The sequence below is a fragment of the Hyaena hyaena genome, unplaced genomic scaffold (assembly GCF_003009895.1).
Source record: "Hyaena hyaena isolate Hyena2069 unplaced genomic scaffold, ASM300989v1 scaffold_498, whole genome shotgun sequence".
NCBI classification, from domain to species: Eukaryota; Metazoa; Chordata; class Mammalia; order Carnivora; family Hyaenidae; genus Hyaena; species Hyaena hyaena.
The window spans coordinates 529,143-545,408 of NW_024081131.1; the positions used below are offsets into that span (position 1 = coordinate 529,143).

The following is a 16,266-nucleotide window of genomic DNA, read 5'->3' on the forward strand; positions in this document are numbered from 1 at the left end:
GACTAAGCCACCCAGGCGCCCCCCTTTCTCCTTACTTTTAATTCCTGCTTTCAGTCATTCAGGATCCATCTCTCTTATCTTCCTCTCCAAGGAATCTGTGCCACTTGGGACTAGGTGCGGTGTTGAAACGCCCATCAAAATGACCATCCATAATGATAAATGAGAGGAAAGTGAAAGAGGGTGATAGATTTCTGATTACATCTTCTCCTTTCACCTGCTCCTCCCTTACCCCTTCTCCCCTATCTAGACTCTTAGAAATAGTTTCTTTTTCTTAATAAATTTTTTTAAATGGTTTATTTATTTCTAGGAGAGAGAGAGAGAGAGAGACAACGTGAGCAGGGGAGGGTCAGAGAGAGAGGGAGTGACAGGCTCTGAAACAGGCTCCAGGCTCTGAGCTGGCAGTCAGCACAGAGCCCGACGCGGGGCTCAAACCCACGAACCGCGAGATCATGACCTAAGCGAAAGTCGGACGCTTAACCGACTAAGCCAACCAGGCGCCCCTATTTAAATCTATTTATTGAATTATGTTTATGTTTATTTAAATTTCTTTATTGAATTAAAATAGAATACAATTAAAAATTTAGTTCTTCAGTCATAGAAGCCATATTTCAAGCACTCAACAATCACATGTGGCCAGTGACTACTATGCCGGGTGGCTCAGATATAAACCATTTCTATTATCATGGAGAGTTTAATTGGGTAGTGCTACAAATACACCACAGTGACAGTGTCTCCCTTATGGAAGGGAGTACACTTTGTTCCTCACTGCTATAGAAGCTTCCAACTAAACATCAAGGTCATGGACACCAGCTAGTTCCCTCAAGCTTTCATGACCATATCTAATTCTCATTTTCTCTTTATCTCCATCCTCTCTTTCCTCCAACCCTCATGTGCTCTCTTCTATAAATGTTATTTTTTCTCACCTATTTTGAAGCACAGTAGAAAGCATACTACTACTAATTGCACAACAGTAACTTTCAAGCTTTATTAATTTTTAAGTTCTATAATTCTTTTAATTTCTCAAAGGTGTTGAGGCACAGAGAGTTGCTCTCTGGGCCACAGTGGAGTGAAATACTGAACTGAAGTGTTTGCTCCAATTCAACAGGTCACATAAGCTGAGTTTTAGTTTAAAGTATTCTCTTGTCCAACAAACGTTCAGAAACCTGGGTTGGTTACAGAGCAAATATGGTAGACAAGGCTTACTTAAGAACCAAAGTAAATTTAACTCAAAGGTCCCAGATAGAAACATATACTAAATAAACCTATATTTTCTGGGGAATCTCTAAATGTATCTTCCCTTAGCTTAACAAGCTCCTGGAGTTAAGAGCAGAGTGTACTGGGTTTACCCAATCACTTCCAAATCATGTTTAAAAAAATCAATACCCCAAAAAATGTTCTTCTCTTTTTCCTGTGATATATAACTTTAAATGGCTTTCCCTATTTTATGATATTCCCTTCCTGTCCTGTCCCACAGCAACCATACATTCAGGAGGTAAAAAGAAGCAAACCTCAATGTTTCATTGAGCTATGAACTCGACCATAAGAAATACTTCTCTACCACATCATTATATCCACTTTAGTAAGAAGAGATAGAGAAGTTCTCCTTTTTATTGCCGAGTAATGGTTGTTACACTACCCCTTTACCCGTATCTATTACTCTGAATTTCTTGGACTTACTAAAAATTGATTTAAAATTGAAATACTCTAGGGCAAACAAATTTTTCAGGAAAGATGAAGTAGGTATACCTTTCCGTATTCCTCCCACTAAGTACGTAAAAATCCTGGATATCATAATATAAAACAAACATGCAAGGACTCTGACAGATGGAGAATAAAGACTATCTAGGGACCTAGAGACCTGAAGAGCAACAAAGTGAGGAGTTCCTTGGATTTCTTTTTGCCTCACATATCCCAGACACTGATGCAGAAATACCAGTGGGCACAGAGGAAAAAAGGACCTGAGGAAAGCCTGCTCTTTCTAGTCAGAGGAACAGAAAAGGAACATCTTAACAAGACAGAAAACTTTTAGGCAACAAATGATCTATTCTACTCAACACCACAGAAAACACTGTGGCCTATTCCCACTTCAGCTAGCAATGGCCAAACGGAGAGCTTGGTGTTCTACCGTTATCAGGCTACAGAAAACCTCCTTAATCCCCATGCTGGGTGGTGTTAGAAAAGGTCTAATAGAGAGTCAGGACTTTCACTGTCCCCAAGCCCCAATGTCAAAGTAACAGAAGGCCCCTCCTTCTCATAGGCAGGTTGGTATCCATAGAGGCGTAGGCAGAGCTTGAACTTCCAGTACCGCTCACAAATGATGAGGAGCCCCCTCACCCGCCTCTCAGGTGTCAGTGAAGGCCTGCTTGAATCCTGCAATTCCTTTTATAACCTGAGGAGGCAGTACATACCTTATCCCGTCAATGTGATCAGAGGCCTGCTAAAACATAAAATTTAAAGAAGACTCCAAAGGATTAAGAGACTCAAAAAATCTCAAAAATTATTACAATTTAAAAATTACCCATTCTCTTACCATGCTTCAAAATAGGATAAATTTAAAAAGACTTTTATGGAAGAGGGGTGTTAGAGAGAATGAAGGGAGAGAAAGGAAACCAAAAAAATAAAAATCAAAAAGAACAAACAGAAAAAAATATACACAATGACAAACTTAAGCCCTAACATAATAATGACATTAAAGGTAAATGATCTAAATACACCAATTAAAAGACAGAGTTTAACTTAAAGGACAAAAAAGGGAACCAACCAAATGATATCTACAAGGAATTAATTTAAAATATAATGATATGTTATAGTTAGTTTGAAAGAAAAGAAAAAAATATACCATGCAAACAATCAAAAGAAAGCAGAAATGGCTATATGATATCAGATTAAGTAGACATCAAAAAAAAAAAATGACAAGGGACATAGAAGAACATTACATAAAGATGGAGTCATGATAATCCTAAATATGTGTATACCAAGCAAGAGAGCTGCAAAATACATAAAGCAAAAACAGAACTAAAAGGAGAAATAGAAAAATTGTAATTATACTTGGATACTTCAATACCTCTCTCTCATCAATTCACGGATAGACTGAAAATAAGCTAGGATATAGAAGAAACCAAACAAACATGACTTAATCCACATTTATGGAGCACTCCACCCAGTGGCAGCAGGTAACTCATTCTTTTAAGCACCCAAAGAACCTATACCAAGATGACTTGACCACACAAAACCTCAACAAATTTAAAAGAATTGAAATTATATAGAGTATGATCACTAATCACAGTAGAATCAAACTAAAATATCAGTAACAGAAACAGAACAGGAAAATCTCCAAGTGCTTAGAATGCCACTTGGTTCAAAGAAGAGAGTATCAATGGAAATTAAAAAATAAAACAAAACAAAATAAAACAAAAAACACATTGAACTGAATGAAAATGAAAATACAACATATCAAAAACTTTTGTGCACAGCTCAGAGCTAAAGCAGTGCAGAAAGCATTGCTTTCTAGTGTTATAGCCCTATAAGCTATATAGCACTAAATCCTTACATTAGAAAAGAGAAGTCTCAATCAACACTCTAAACTTACATCGAATGAAACTAGAGGGGCACCTGGGTGGCTCAGTTGGTTAACTGTCCAACTCTTGATTTTGACTCAGGTCAGGATCTCACAGTTCATGAGATCAAGTCCCGCACGAGCCTTTGTGCTGACAGCACAGAGCTTGCTTGAGATTCTTTCCCTCTCTCTCTCTGACCCCTCACACTTGCTCACATGTGTGCTCTCTTACACATCTACACTGAATAAAATGATGTGTAACTAGGCATGTACATTATACCAATGTCAGTTTCCTGGTTTGGGTGCTCTACTATAGTTATGCAAGATGCAACCACTGGGGAAAGCTAGGTGAAGGGTATATGAGACTCCTCCATACTATCTCTGCAGCATTCTGTGAATCTGTTAATTATTTCAAATTGAAAAGTTAAAAAAAAAGTCAAACAAATTAAATGGTTTATTATGCTGGCCCCCCCAAAATAGGATAAATGTCATAGGGTGTCTTAAAGTTTATTCTTTTTCTGAGTGTACAAACTTTAGAATGTGAAATTTCTGCATTCCTTCCCACCACCACCGTAAACTCGCTAATAGAAGTGACTGACCCTCCTTGAAATATGATGCCTTTATTGTCAAACTGAAAACTGGGTAAGAATTTTATTAGCCTTCTACTGATGGCTGTTTTAATGAGAAATAACTTATATCACTTTAGAATTGGCAGTGCCACCAGTGCTGAGGAAAGTGAGACTCAGAAGGATGACTTACCCTTGCTGTGATTGTTCAAAAGTAAGAGATTAGCTAAGAGCCCAGTTTTTCCTACCACTTAGTTTGCTGCAATTTACACTGAGTTCATTCGTTTACATACAGTTAACTAATACCAGTAGATCCCCATATTTCAAAGAGCTCTTCACTAAAAGGATTGCCTATAAATATATTTAAGGAAATCTAATATAGGTATCTTAGAAGCCTGATATAATAGTAAGAACACCAATCATTTGCAAGCGCACTAGCCCACTGTGTAAAGGGTGGCTTTAGAGAACAGCTCATGTCATGGGGTACCTGGGTGGTTCAGTGTGGAGCCTGCTTGGGATCTCCTCTCTCTCTCTCTCTCTCTCTCTGTCACTCATTCTATGCCTCTCTCTCGTCATGCCCTCTCTCTCTCTCAAATAAACAAAACAAAACAAAACAAAACAAAACAAAACAGAACAAAACAAAAGGGTGGGGAGAGAACTGCTCATGTTAATAGATACATACCGAACTAACTGTGCTCTTCCAGGTGAAACAGGTGGTCCTGACCTTTCAAGTTTTCCTCCGTGTTTCTCCTCTTGGGGGTCTCTTAGTAAGTTTCTGTACCTAAAAGCATATAAACTTTTAAATTGATTTATGTGGATTAATAGGTAATTAAAATAGAAATACATACACATATCCCACCATTTTTATGCACCCACGGGATGTGTTTTCCTAATACAGAAAATGGCTTTGAGTTCCAGCCTCATCTGACACCTGAGATGTCCCTTCTGTCTATCAAGATTTCCCTGACCAACTCCACATAATTTTAATCATTCTAAATTCTCCTAGCACTGACTCAATCAGGTCCCTACAACTCTGTTTATATCACTCATGAGATGTTTCCATGTGTTTTATCATCTTTCTCGTGTGCTATTTTCCCTGACTTATGGAGTGAACTGTGTTCTTTCCTTCCCTTCTGGTGCCCACATGTAAACCCTATTCATGTCAAATCCTTCTACCTGGAATATGAAGAGGAGCAGGGAGGGATCGACTCATATTACAGAGGGAAGTGTAAATATCTACTCTCGTACTTTTCTACTGTGACATAAATTTATGTGAAAAACTAGGCAAATATGGTTACCAAGGAAGTATCAGAAAACCCATGACACAAATTTCTACATACTCTTTGAAATCAACAGTAGCCTTCCAGTTTAAACTGGGCTCTAATCTCTTGGTCATTTGACTCTTCCCAAAATTAATGTGGTTCTTCTCCAGTGTACTCTTGCCTGAACCAGTAATTGCTTTCTGTACAGGGGCTGCTTCTTCCTCCTTGGGTGGCTCATTAGTTGGCTCTTCTTCTTCCTTTTTCTGTGTATTGCTGAATCTAATCTCCTTTATTTAAAAAAAAAGAATAATTTTTACAATGATATCACTTCTGAATTACCTAGTGCTATCTGAAAATTAACAATGGTGGTAACTTCAGAAAAGGAAGTCTCTGATGCATCGAACTTGTATTGCTTAGTGACACATATTGGATAAGGGCCATTTCAGGATCGATGTCTCTAACAGAGCTAGGCTGACAGTTAAGAATGTCCCTAAACTCACCCCTTGCTGCAGCACACACAGATACAACAGCAGTGTTGGACCACTCACTCCTTGCCACCACCAGAAAAATCTAAACTCAAATGCTATAGTGACTGAGATGCATCATGTACAAAGTGCTGAAACTACAGATAAATAGAATATCATGCAGGGAGCCAGAGACAAAAGACACATTACAGACAGGGGGAGAAACATAACAATTAAAAGAGACCTATCAGAAACAGTGCAAGCCAGAAGAAAAGAGAACGATATCTTTAAAGTACTAAAAGGAAAAAAAAAATCCAAAGACCTGCCAAATCAAAATTCTAAACAGAGACCAAAAAAAAAAAAAAAAAAAGACCTTAACAGATGAACAAAAACAGAGAATTCACTGCCAGAAGGCTTGTGCTAGAGAAATATTAATGAAGTTCTTTCTTCAGAAGGAATAACATGCCAGGAAGACTATCATACTACATCTACACAAAGAAATGATAAAAATAAATATAAAAGACCATTTGTATTATTTTTTTAAGCATTCCAAAATATAATTGACTCTCTAATGCAAAAAATAGTATTAATGTGTTGAGAGGTTAATAGCATGCAAAAGTAAAATGTAGAACAATAGTGCCAAGGGTAGGGAGAGGCATTCAAAGTATACTGCATGGGGCACCTGGGTAGCTCAGTGGGTTAAGCATCCAGTTTCGGTTCAGGTCATGATCTCATGGTTCATGGTTTCAAGCCCCATGTCAGGCTCTGTGCTGACAGCTAGCTCAGAGCCTGGAGCCTGTTTCAGATTCTGTGTCTCCCTCTCTCTCTGACTCTCCCCTGCTCACGCTTTCTATCTCTCTCTCTCAGAAATAAATAAAACCTTAAAAAAAAAAAAAGTATACTGCAGTAAGGTTCTTAAATTATTTGTGGAATGGTAAGATATTATTTAATGGTGGACATGATAAATGAGATATATCTATTATAAGCCCTAGGAAAGCAATCATGTAACTTTTAGAAAGTATAACTGACAAACTAATAGCATAAATAAAATAGAATAATTCTAAAGCTCAATTGATACAAAAAGGGGAGAAAAAGAAGAAAAAAGAACAAAACAAATGGGACAGATAAGAAACAACTAGCAAGACAGTAATTTTTTTTGAGAGGGGCAAGAAGAAGGGCGGAGGGAGAGAAAGAATCTTAACCAGGCTCCACCAAGCATGTAGCCCAACTAAGAGCTCTCTCTCACAAACTGTGAGGTCATGACCTGAGTTGAAATCAAGAATCAGATGCTTAGCCGACTGAGCTACCCAGGCTCCCCAAGACAGTACATTTAAATTCAACTCTATTACTAGTTACATTAAATAAAAAATGATTTTAAAACTTCAGTTAGGGACACTTGGGTGTCTCAGCGAGTTAAGCATCTGACTTTGGCTCAGGTCACAATCTCATGGCTCATGAGTTCAAGCCCTGCATGGGTCTCTGTGCTGATAGCTCAGAGCCTGGAGCCTGCTTCAGATTCTGTGTCCCTCTCACTCTTCCACTCCCCTGCTCATGCTCTGTTTCTCTCTCAAGAATAAACATTAAAAAAATTAAAAGAAAAACTTAAAAGAAATCATCAGACTGGATGAAAAAGGAAAACCAACCATGCGTGGTATAAAAAACCCACTTTGTATGCAACCAATAATCAAAAATTGCAGGAATGTGTTTTTAAAAATCAAACAAAGTGGACTTCAAAACAAATATCATCAGACCTAAAGAGGAAGATACACAATAACAAAGAGTCAACACAGCTCTAATTGTGTATTCACCAAACAACAGAACTTCAAAATACATAAAACAAAGTTGTGACTAAAAAGAAAAATAGATAAATCCACAATTATGAGACTTCAAAACTCCTCAGCAGTAATCAACAAAATAAGCACATAAAAATTAATAATATAGAAGGACCTGAGCAATACTGCCAACCACACTGATAAAATTGACAGTTATAGAACACAGTACCCCACAGCAGCAGAAACACACATTCTTCTTAAATGCACAAAAAAAAAAAAAAAAAAAAAAAATGCCCACAATTGACCACATTTTGGGCCATAAAACAAACATCCACAAAGTTAAAAAAACTAAAATCCTACAAAAGATCTTCTCTTAATACAATGGCATTAAACTAGAAATCAGTAAAAGAAAAATACCTGGAAAATCTTCAGATATATAAATTTGCATGAAAAGATATCAAAATCTATGGGATGCAGTTTATGTAGTGCTTAAAAGAAATTTACAGAATAAAACTTTACAGTAGAAAAAATAAAGGTCTCAAATCAATGGCTGTGCTTCCAAATTAAGAAATTAAATAAGAAGGGGAGCCTGGGTAGCTCAGTCGGTTAAGCGTATGACTTCGACTCAGGTCATGATCTCACAGTTCATGGGTTTGGGCCCTGCATCGGGCTCTGTGCTGATGGCTAGCTCAGAGCCTGGAACCTGTTTCAGATTCTGTGTCTCCCTCTCTCTCTGACCCTCCCCTGCTCACAATGTCTCTCTCTCTCTCTCTCTCTCTCTCTCAGAAATAAATAAAAAAACACTGAAAAAAGAAATTAAATAAGAGGAAATTAAGCACAAAAAAAATCAGAAGGAAAAAATCATTAAGGTAGAAATAAAGTAAAAATGAAAGCAGCTAAGCAATAAAGAAAACCAATGAATCAAATAGGTGTTCTTTCAAACAATTGATCTTTCAAACAATTAATATTTTCAATCACTTCTTCCCAGACTAATCAACAATAAAAAAAAGAGAAGACATAAATGACCAATATTAGAAATGAAAGAGGGGTCATCACAAAAAATCCTCCAGACATTAAAGGATAATAACGGAATGTTGTACTCCATGTCAATAAATCATATAAATTGTACAAAATATACAAATTCAATGAAACACACAAACTACCAAAGCTCAACAAGAAAAAAAAAACTGAATAATTCTGTATCTATTAAAGAAATCAAATTCTCAGTATTAAAAGCATTCCAGCAAAGCCAGGCACAGATGGCTTCACTGGCACATTCTATCATTTAAGAAAGAAAGAATATCCAAACCACATGAAGAATTCCAGAAAGAAGAAAAATAAGTGAATATTTCCCAATTCATTTTCTGAGGCCACACTACCCATATCCTTCATGATTACAGATGCAAATATTCTCAGTAAAATATTATAAAATTTCATCCACCAGTGTTAAATAGGTTAAGACATAATGACCAAGTGGGGTTTATCCCAGGATTGAATGTGAGTTAATTCAATAATCAAACATCAGTGTAATGGTCAACAGACAAAAGAAAGCTAATCATGTGATTATCTCAAAAGATGCAATAAAATCACCAGCTCCATGCCCCAGTGGGCTCACTTTCCATGGGTTACATGGAGGCCCCAATGGGAAGCATTCAAGAAGGCACTCTTTCTCTCCCAGCCAGGGTAGTGTCAGCAGAGGCCTGAGGGGGACTGAACTTCTACCCCTGTCCAATGGTAATGAAGCACTGCATACCACCAGAGTTGTCAACAGAAACTAAATGAAGTACTCAGACTTTGCAGGATGTTCCAGTGAAGGCCCACTAAAACAAAAGATTTAAATAAAATCCAGAATTTCACAACATAATGCCCCAAATGTCCAAAACAATAAAAAAAAATCACTCATTATACCAAGAACCAGGGAGATCAAGACTTGAATCTGAAAGAATGATGCACAGATGCTGAGAGAAAGCAGATGTTGGAATATCTGATGAGAATTTAAAGCAGCCATCATAAAAAAGGCTTCAGCGAGCAATTACAAAGACTTGAAATGAATAAATAACTAGAAAGTCTCAACAAATGGAAGATATGAAGGAGAAACAAAAAGAATTTCTGAAACTAAAATTTACAAAACAAAATACAAGTTCACTGGATAGGCCTAGCAACATGACAGAGAGGACAGAGGGGGAGAATTCATGAACTTGAAGACGGAACAATAGAAATTACCAAATCTGAATAACAAAAAGAAAATTGATCAGAAAAAAAATGAATAGAGCTTCAAGATCTGTGAGACCATAACAAAAATTCCAAAATTCATGTCATCAGAAAAACAGAAAAAGAGGAGGAAGAGGGTGGGAATACATGTATTCTAACAAAATTTGAATTTTCTGTACGTTGGAAAAAGACATAAATCTAAGATTCAAGAAGTTGAAAAAAACCCTAAACAAACTCAAGAAAAACTCGAAGAAATCCACACCAAGACACATAATAATCAAACTTCACAAACTAAAGACAAGGAAAATTCTTAACAGCAGTAAGAGAGAAACAATATTTTAACTATAAATAGAAAAACAATTAAAATAATAACAGATTTCTCATAAGCAACCATGGAAGCCAGAAGGAATTAGAACAACATTTTTTAAGCACTGAAAGTAAAGAACTGTCAGCCTGATACTATATCCAGGGAAAGTATTCTTTAGAAATGAAGGAGACATCAAGAAGTTCTTGGATGAAGGAAAAACAAAGAGAATTCATCATCAACAAATTTACCCTAAATGGCTAAGTTCTTAAATAGAAGGACTGTGATATAAGAAGAAAACATTGCAAAAGAAGAATGAAGAATGAAAAAGAAATGATGGAAAAGAATAAAAGTAGGCAAATGCAAAAGACTTTCATTCTGCTTTTGAATTTTTTAAATGAAGTTTGATGGTTGAAGCAAAAATATAACATTGCCTCATATAGTTATCAATGCATGCAAAGGAAATAAAGACAATTATAAATTAGAGATGATAAGGGGACTTAAAAGGGAGTATGGTTTCTTTTATTTTTTTTACTAATGTATTTATTTTTTCAGTCTCATCAGTGTAATAGTTTTACAGCTTTTGCAAGAAGTTTATGTTGAAAGAGAAATGATATATTCTCATATAGTATATTTGTAAAGGAAGAATATGTTGAGAGCTTTTCTTTTTGTGACACATCAGGACTTACAAGGGATTGAGGCATATGTAATTATTGTTTGAAGGAGACATGGTTTCTGTGTTTCACTCAAATTGTATAATGTCAAACAGTAGATAATTATTAATTATGTATGTATAATATGGTACAATGCCCAGAATAACTATGCACACACACAAAACCTAAACAAAGAGATACACTAAAAACACTGTGGATAAATCAATATAGAATTAAAAAAATGTTCAAGTAAATCCACAGAAACTCAAGAAAAAGAAAACAAAAATGAAAAATAGAAGAAACAGAAAACAAAAGTAAGCTGGCAAGTGTAAGCTGTAACATATCAATCATTAAATGTAAATGATCTAAACACATCAGTAGATACACCAATAGAAAGTGTTTCACAGATTTCTTTTTAAAATGACTCAGTTATATGCTGCCTACAAGAAACTCACTTCAGGGTACCTGGGTGGCTCAGTCGGTTAGGCATCTGACTCTTGGTATTGGCTCAGGTCATGATCTTCTGGTTTGTGAGTTTGAGCCTGATATAGGGCTCTGTGCTGAGAGTGAGGAGCCTGCTTGGGATTCTCTCTCTCTCCCTTTCTCTCTGCCCTTCCTGTACTCTTTCTCTCTCAAAATAAATAAATAAAAACTTAAAAGAAACTCAGTTCAAATATAACAATATAGGTAGCTTGGAAGTAAAAGGAGGGAAAAGATAAAACATGCAAACATTAGTTAAAAGAAAGCAGGAGTGGCTATAAAAATATTAAATTAAGTAGACTACAGAAAAGGAGAGAGAGGGACATTACATAATGAAAAAATAACCAATCTATCAAGAAGACATAGCAATCTTAAATGCATATACAGAGCTGCAAATACAAAAACAGAAGTAAAAGAAAAAATAGGCAAATCCACAATTATAGCTGAAACACCTCAAAACCTCTCTCTTAACAACTAATAGAATAACAGCAAGAATATGGAAGACCTTACCACCAAAACCACATGATACAATCCACAAAGTAAAAAGAAGAGAAGAAATAATAAATACCAAAATGAAGTAGAGAAAAATCAATAAAACTAAGAGCTAAGTCTCTGAGAAAACTGAAAATCAATAGATTTCAATCCAGGTAAATCAAGAAAAAATAAAACACCAATGACTAATATCAGGAATGAGAGAGATAACAATAACTATGTCTTCTACAGACATGAAAAGATGAATAAAAGAATAGCTATGAACAAGTGTATGACAATAAATTTGACAACTTAGATGAAATGGACAAATTCCTTTAAAGACAATCTACCATGGCACCTGGTTGGCTGTTGGTAGAGCATGTGACTCTTGATCTTGGGGCTATGAATTCAAGCCCTGCATTGGGGGTAGAGATTACTTAAAATAAAAATTAAAATGGTTAAAATGGTAAAGGTTATATATTCTTTACCCCAGTAAAATATACAAACTTTTTTAACAAAATAAATAAAGACAATCTACCAAAGCTCCCTCAAAAAGTGATAGATAACCTGCATGGCCCTATAACTATTAAAGACATTGAATCTGTTTTTTCAAAACTTACCTACAAACAACACTGCAGGCCCTGATGGCTTCACTACCAAACATTTAAGAAACAATACTAATTCTACACAAACTCTTCCAGAAACTGCAGAGGAGATAAAACTTCCCAAATCATTCTATAAGGCCAGTATCACTTTGAGAACCAAAACCAAAGATATTAAAGAAAACTACACACAAATAATCTTATAAATATAGATGTGAAACTTAAAATCTTAGCAAGTTAGATCCAATAACATATAAATAGAGATACTACATCTTGAATAAATAAGGTTTGTTCCAGAAATGTAAACTTAGTTTATTTTTTGAAAACTCATCAATGTAATTAACTACATTAACAAACTAAAAAGAAAAAAACACATGATTATCCCAATAGGTAATCATTTGATAAAATCCAACATCTAATTCTAATAAAATTCTCAACAATTTGAAATAGAAGGGAACTTCTTCAATCTTATAAATTTAATATGTGAAAAAGCTGCAGCTAACATCATACATAATAGAAACTGAAAGCTTTCCCTTTACCACTAGGAACAAGAGACCACTTCTATATAATTCTGTACTGGAGGATCCGTTCCAGCTAGTGCATTAAGGAAGGAAAAAAAAAAGTCATTGAGATCGGAAAGGAAGAGGCAAAAATGATCTTTACACACAGACAATATGATCCTCTACATAGAAAACCCCCCAGAATCTATGAACCAAACACTATAACTAATACGTTTTTCAGAATATAAAATCAATATGTAAAAATCAAGTGTATTTTAAGTGGCAACAGATAATCACAAAATGAAAATTTTAGACTACCATTAACCATAGCCCTTGTTAAATAAAAACTCAATGAGTAAGTGTGAAGATCTAACTGCCTTTCTTAACTGATCTATGCATCCAGCAGCATCCCATCTGGCAATTAGAGAGATGCTCCACCAAACTAAACAAAAGAAAAGTTTTTAAAGGCTGAGAGAGCATTTAAAAAAAAGGGACTTTATTATCAAGGAATATATTGTTTAGGCAAGGTTGCCCTCCTAAAAGAAGAAGGGGTAAATCAGTATATTTCCTGGTACTGACCTGGAAATTCCAGTTGACTAGTTACAGGTTACATTCCTGGTTGGTTGAAATAGTTATTTAGGTATAAATAATATGATAATATATATTATATGATATATAATAATATATTTCTTAGGTGGTTGACTTGGCCTAAGTGATGCCATTTTGGGCTTGTGGCTTTCTTTTGTAACACCCCTCAAAATATGAAACGCTTACAGGTAGGCTTCACAAGAGATGTGCAAGACCTGTGCACTGAAAGTTACAAAATACTGCCAAGAAAAGCAAAGAAGAACTAAATAATCCATTTATTTATGTCTCTCCATGAGACATACTATATTCATGGACTGGAAACTTCAGTATCGGATGTCAGATCTTTCTAAATTGATCTGTAGATTCATCGCAATCTCAACCATAATTCTTTCAGTCTTTTTATGATGAAATTGACAAACTGACCCTAAGATTCTAATGGACTTGCAAAAGATGTAAAACACCCACATAAGTTTGAAAAATAACAACCCTGGAGGATTGACACTACCTGACTTCAAGACTTATTATAAAACTACAGTGATAGGGGCACACGGGTGGCTCAATCGGTTAAGCACCGACTTCAGCTCAGGTCATGATCTCATGGTTATTGGGTTCAAGCCCCTGACAGCTAGCTCAGAGCCTGGAGCCTGTTTCCGATTCTGTGTCTCCCTCTCTCTCTGACCTTCCCCTGCTTATGCGGTCTCTCTCCCTCTCTCAGAAATAAATAAAACATTAAAAAAATTTAAAAAACTACAGTGATCAACACAGTGTGGTACTTGTATAAAAATAGACAAACAGATCAGTGGAACAGAAATACACTCACACAAAAGGACAACTGAATTTTGATAAAGCTACAAAGGTAATTTAATGGAGAAAGGATGGGGTTTTTTTCAACAAATGGTGCTGAAGCAACTAGATATTTACATGCAAAAGAAAAAAAAGGACTTCGATCCATACCTCATATTATGTACAAAAAATACATTACAAAGGCCTAAATGTAAAACCTAACATTTGAAAACTTCTAGAAAGAAAACATTGGAGAAAATCTTTTGACTCTGGATTTGGCAATGCTTTATAAGATACAATGCTATAAAGAAAAAATTAACAAGTTAGACATCATAAAAATTGAGGACATTTGTTCTTTGGAAAACATTGGTTAGAGAATGAAATGATAAGCCACGGACTGGGAGGAAATATTTACAAGTCATTTTTCTGACTGAATATGGAAGCCAAGAATATATATAAAGATCTCTCACAACTCAATAAGAAATTAAGCAACCAAATAAAAAATTGGGCAAAAGATCTGAGTAGACATTTGACCCCATATGATAGATATATGAATGGCAAATAAGCATTTGAAAGAATGCATTCAAGAAATGCAAATGATAATTCAGGGAGATACCAGTACACACACCTATTAGAATGTCTAAAATTGGAGGTTTTACAATACCAATTTTTTTTTTTGAGAGAGAGAGAAAGCGGGAGAGAGAGAGAGAGAATGCACACACATGTGAGCTGGGTGAGGGGCAGAGGTAGAGAGAGAGAATCTCTCTTTTTCAAAAGCCTGACACAGGGCTTGATCTCAAGACCCTTAGAGCAACCTGAACTGAATCAAGAGTTGGACATTTAACCAAGTGAGCCACCCATGTGCCTGTGACCATACCAATTATTGACGAATATGAAGAAGAACTGAACTCTCATACACTGCTGGTATGTATGTAAAATATTACAACCACTTTGGAAAGCAGTTTATCAATTGCTTAAAATGTTGAACATACAACTACCACTTGATTTGGCTGCTTTACTCCCACATTTCATCTAAGAGAAATGAAAGCATATGATCTGTAGAGATAAACACCTGAAAACAAAATGTTAAAACTGAGAGCTTAAATTGTTAAGATATATACAATGTCTTGAAGATAAAGTGAAAGGATATTTATAGAAGGTAGATGACGGAAAATAAAATCAGAGGATCTCAGAGTCCCAACATCCAAGTAGAAAGTTTCAAAAAAAAGAGAGCAAAGAGAACAGAGAAGAAGGAATGATTAAAGATGTGATATAGAGGCACCTGGGTGGCTCAGTCAGTTAAGCATCTGACTTTGGCTCAGGTCATGATCTCATAGTTTGTGGGTTCAAGCCCTGCATCGGGCTTTGTGCTGACAGCTCAGAGCCTGGAGCTTGCTTTGGATTCTGTGTCTCATTCTCTCTCTGCCCCTCCTCGACTTGTGGTCTGCCTCTCTCTGTCTCTCAAAAATAAATAAATGTAAAAAAAAAAAAAAAACTTTTAAAGATGTGATATAAAAAAAAGTATTCTTCTAGTTCTGAAGGAAATATGTCACCATTAATGAAAAATAAACAACACCAGCACCAACCATATCATCAGGAAAATTACAGAACATCGGGAATGAGAAAAGATCCTAAATGCTTTGATAGATAGGAAAAGCCAAAACAGACAGGCCACATAGGAAAAATTGCCTTAAAAATTCTAAGTAAAAATTATTTTTGAACTATCATTATAGAAACAATAACTGAGAGAAAAATAAAATTATTTTCACATACTAACCCTCAATGTTTTCCCTCTAATATGCCTGTTTTGCTTAGGAAGCTCCACCAAAATGATGGGGTACATGAACAAAAGGAAAACTAAATGGAAGGGAACTTCTCCAGCAGAACAAAAGCCATCTATGAAAAGCCCCAGCTAACATCACATTCAACGGCTAAAGCCTAAAATCCTTTCCCCTAATATCAGGAATAATGCAAGGAGCTAGCTTTCACTGCTTCTATTCAACAACAGTCCTAAAATGTCTAGCTATAGTAATTAGGCAAAAAAAGAAACTAAA

At 35.7% G+C, this 16,266-nt stretch overlaps 1 protein-coding gene across 1 annotated transcript in view; it reads right to left on the reverse strand.

The window, feature by feature from the left end:
* ODAD2 (outer dynein arm docking complex subunit 2) overlaps window positions 1-16,266 on the reverse strand; it is a 171,086-nt gene that overhangs the window by 139,106 nt on the left and 15,714 nt on the right. The window contains exons 7-8 of the mRNA XM_039254766.1: window positions 5,463-5,671; window positions 4,805-4,903 (exon numbers count right to left, since the gene is read on the reverse strand). Coding sequence (XP_039110697.1) covers window positions 4,805-4,903; window positions 5,463-5,671 — 308 coding nt within the window. The remainder of the gene's footprint in view (window positions 1-4,804; window positions 4,904-5,462; window positions 5,672-16,266) is intronic.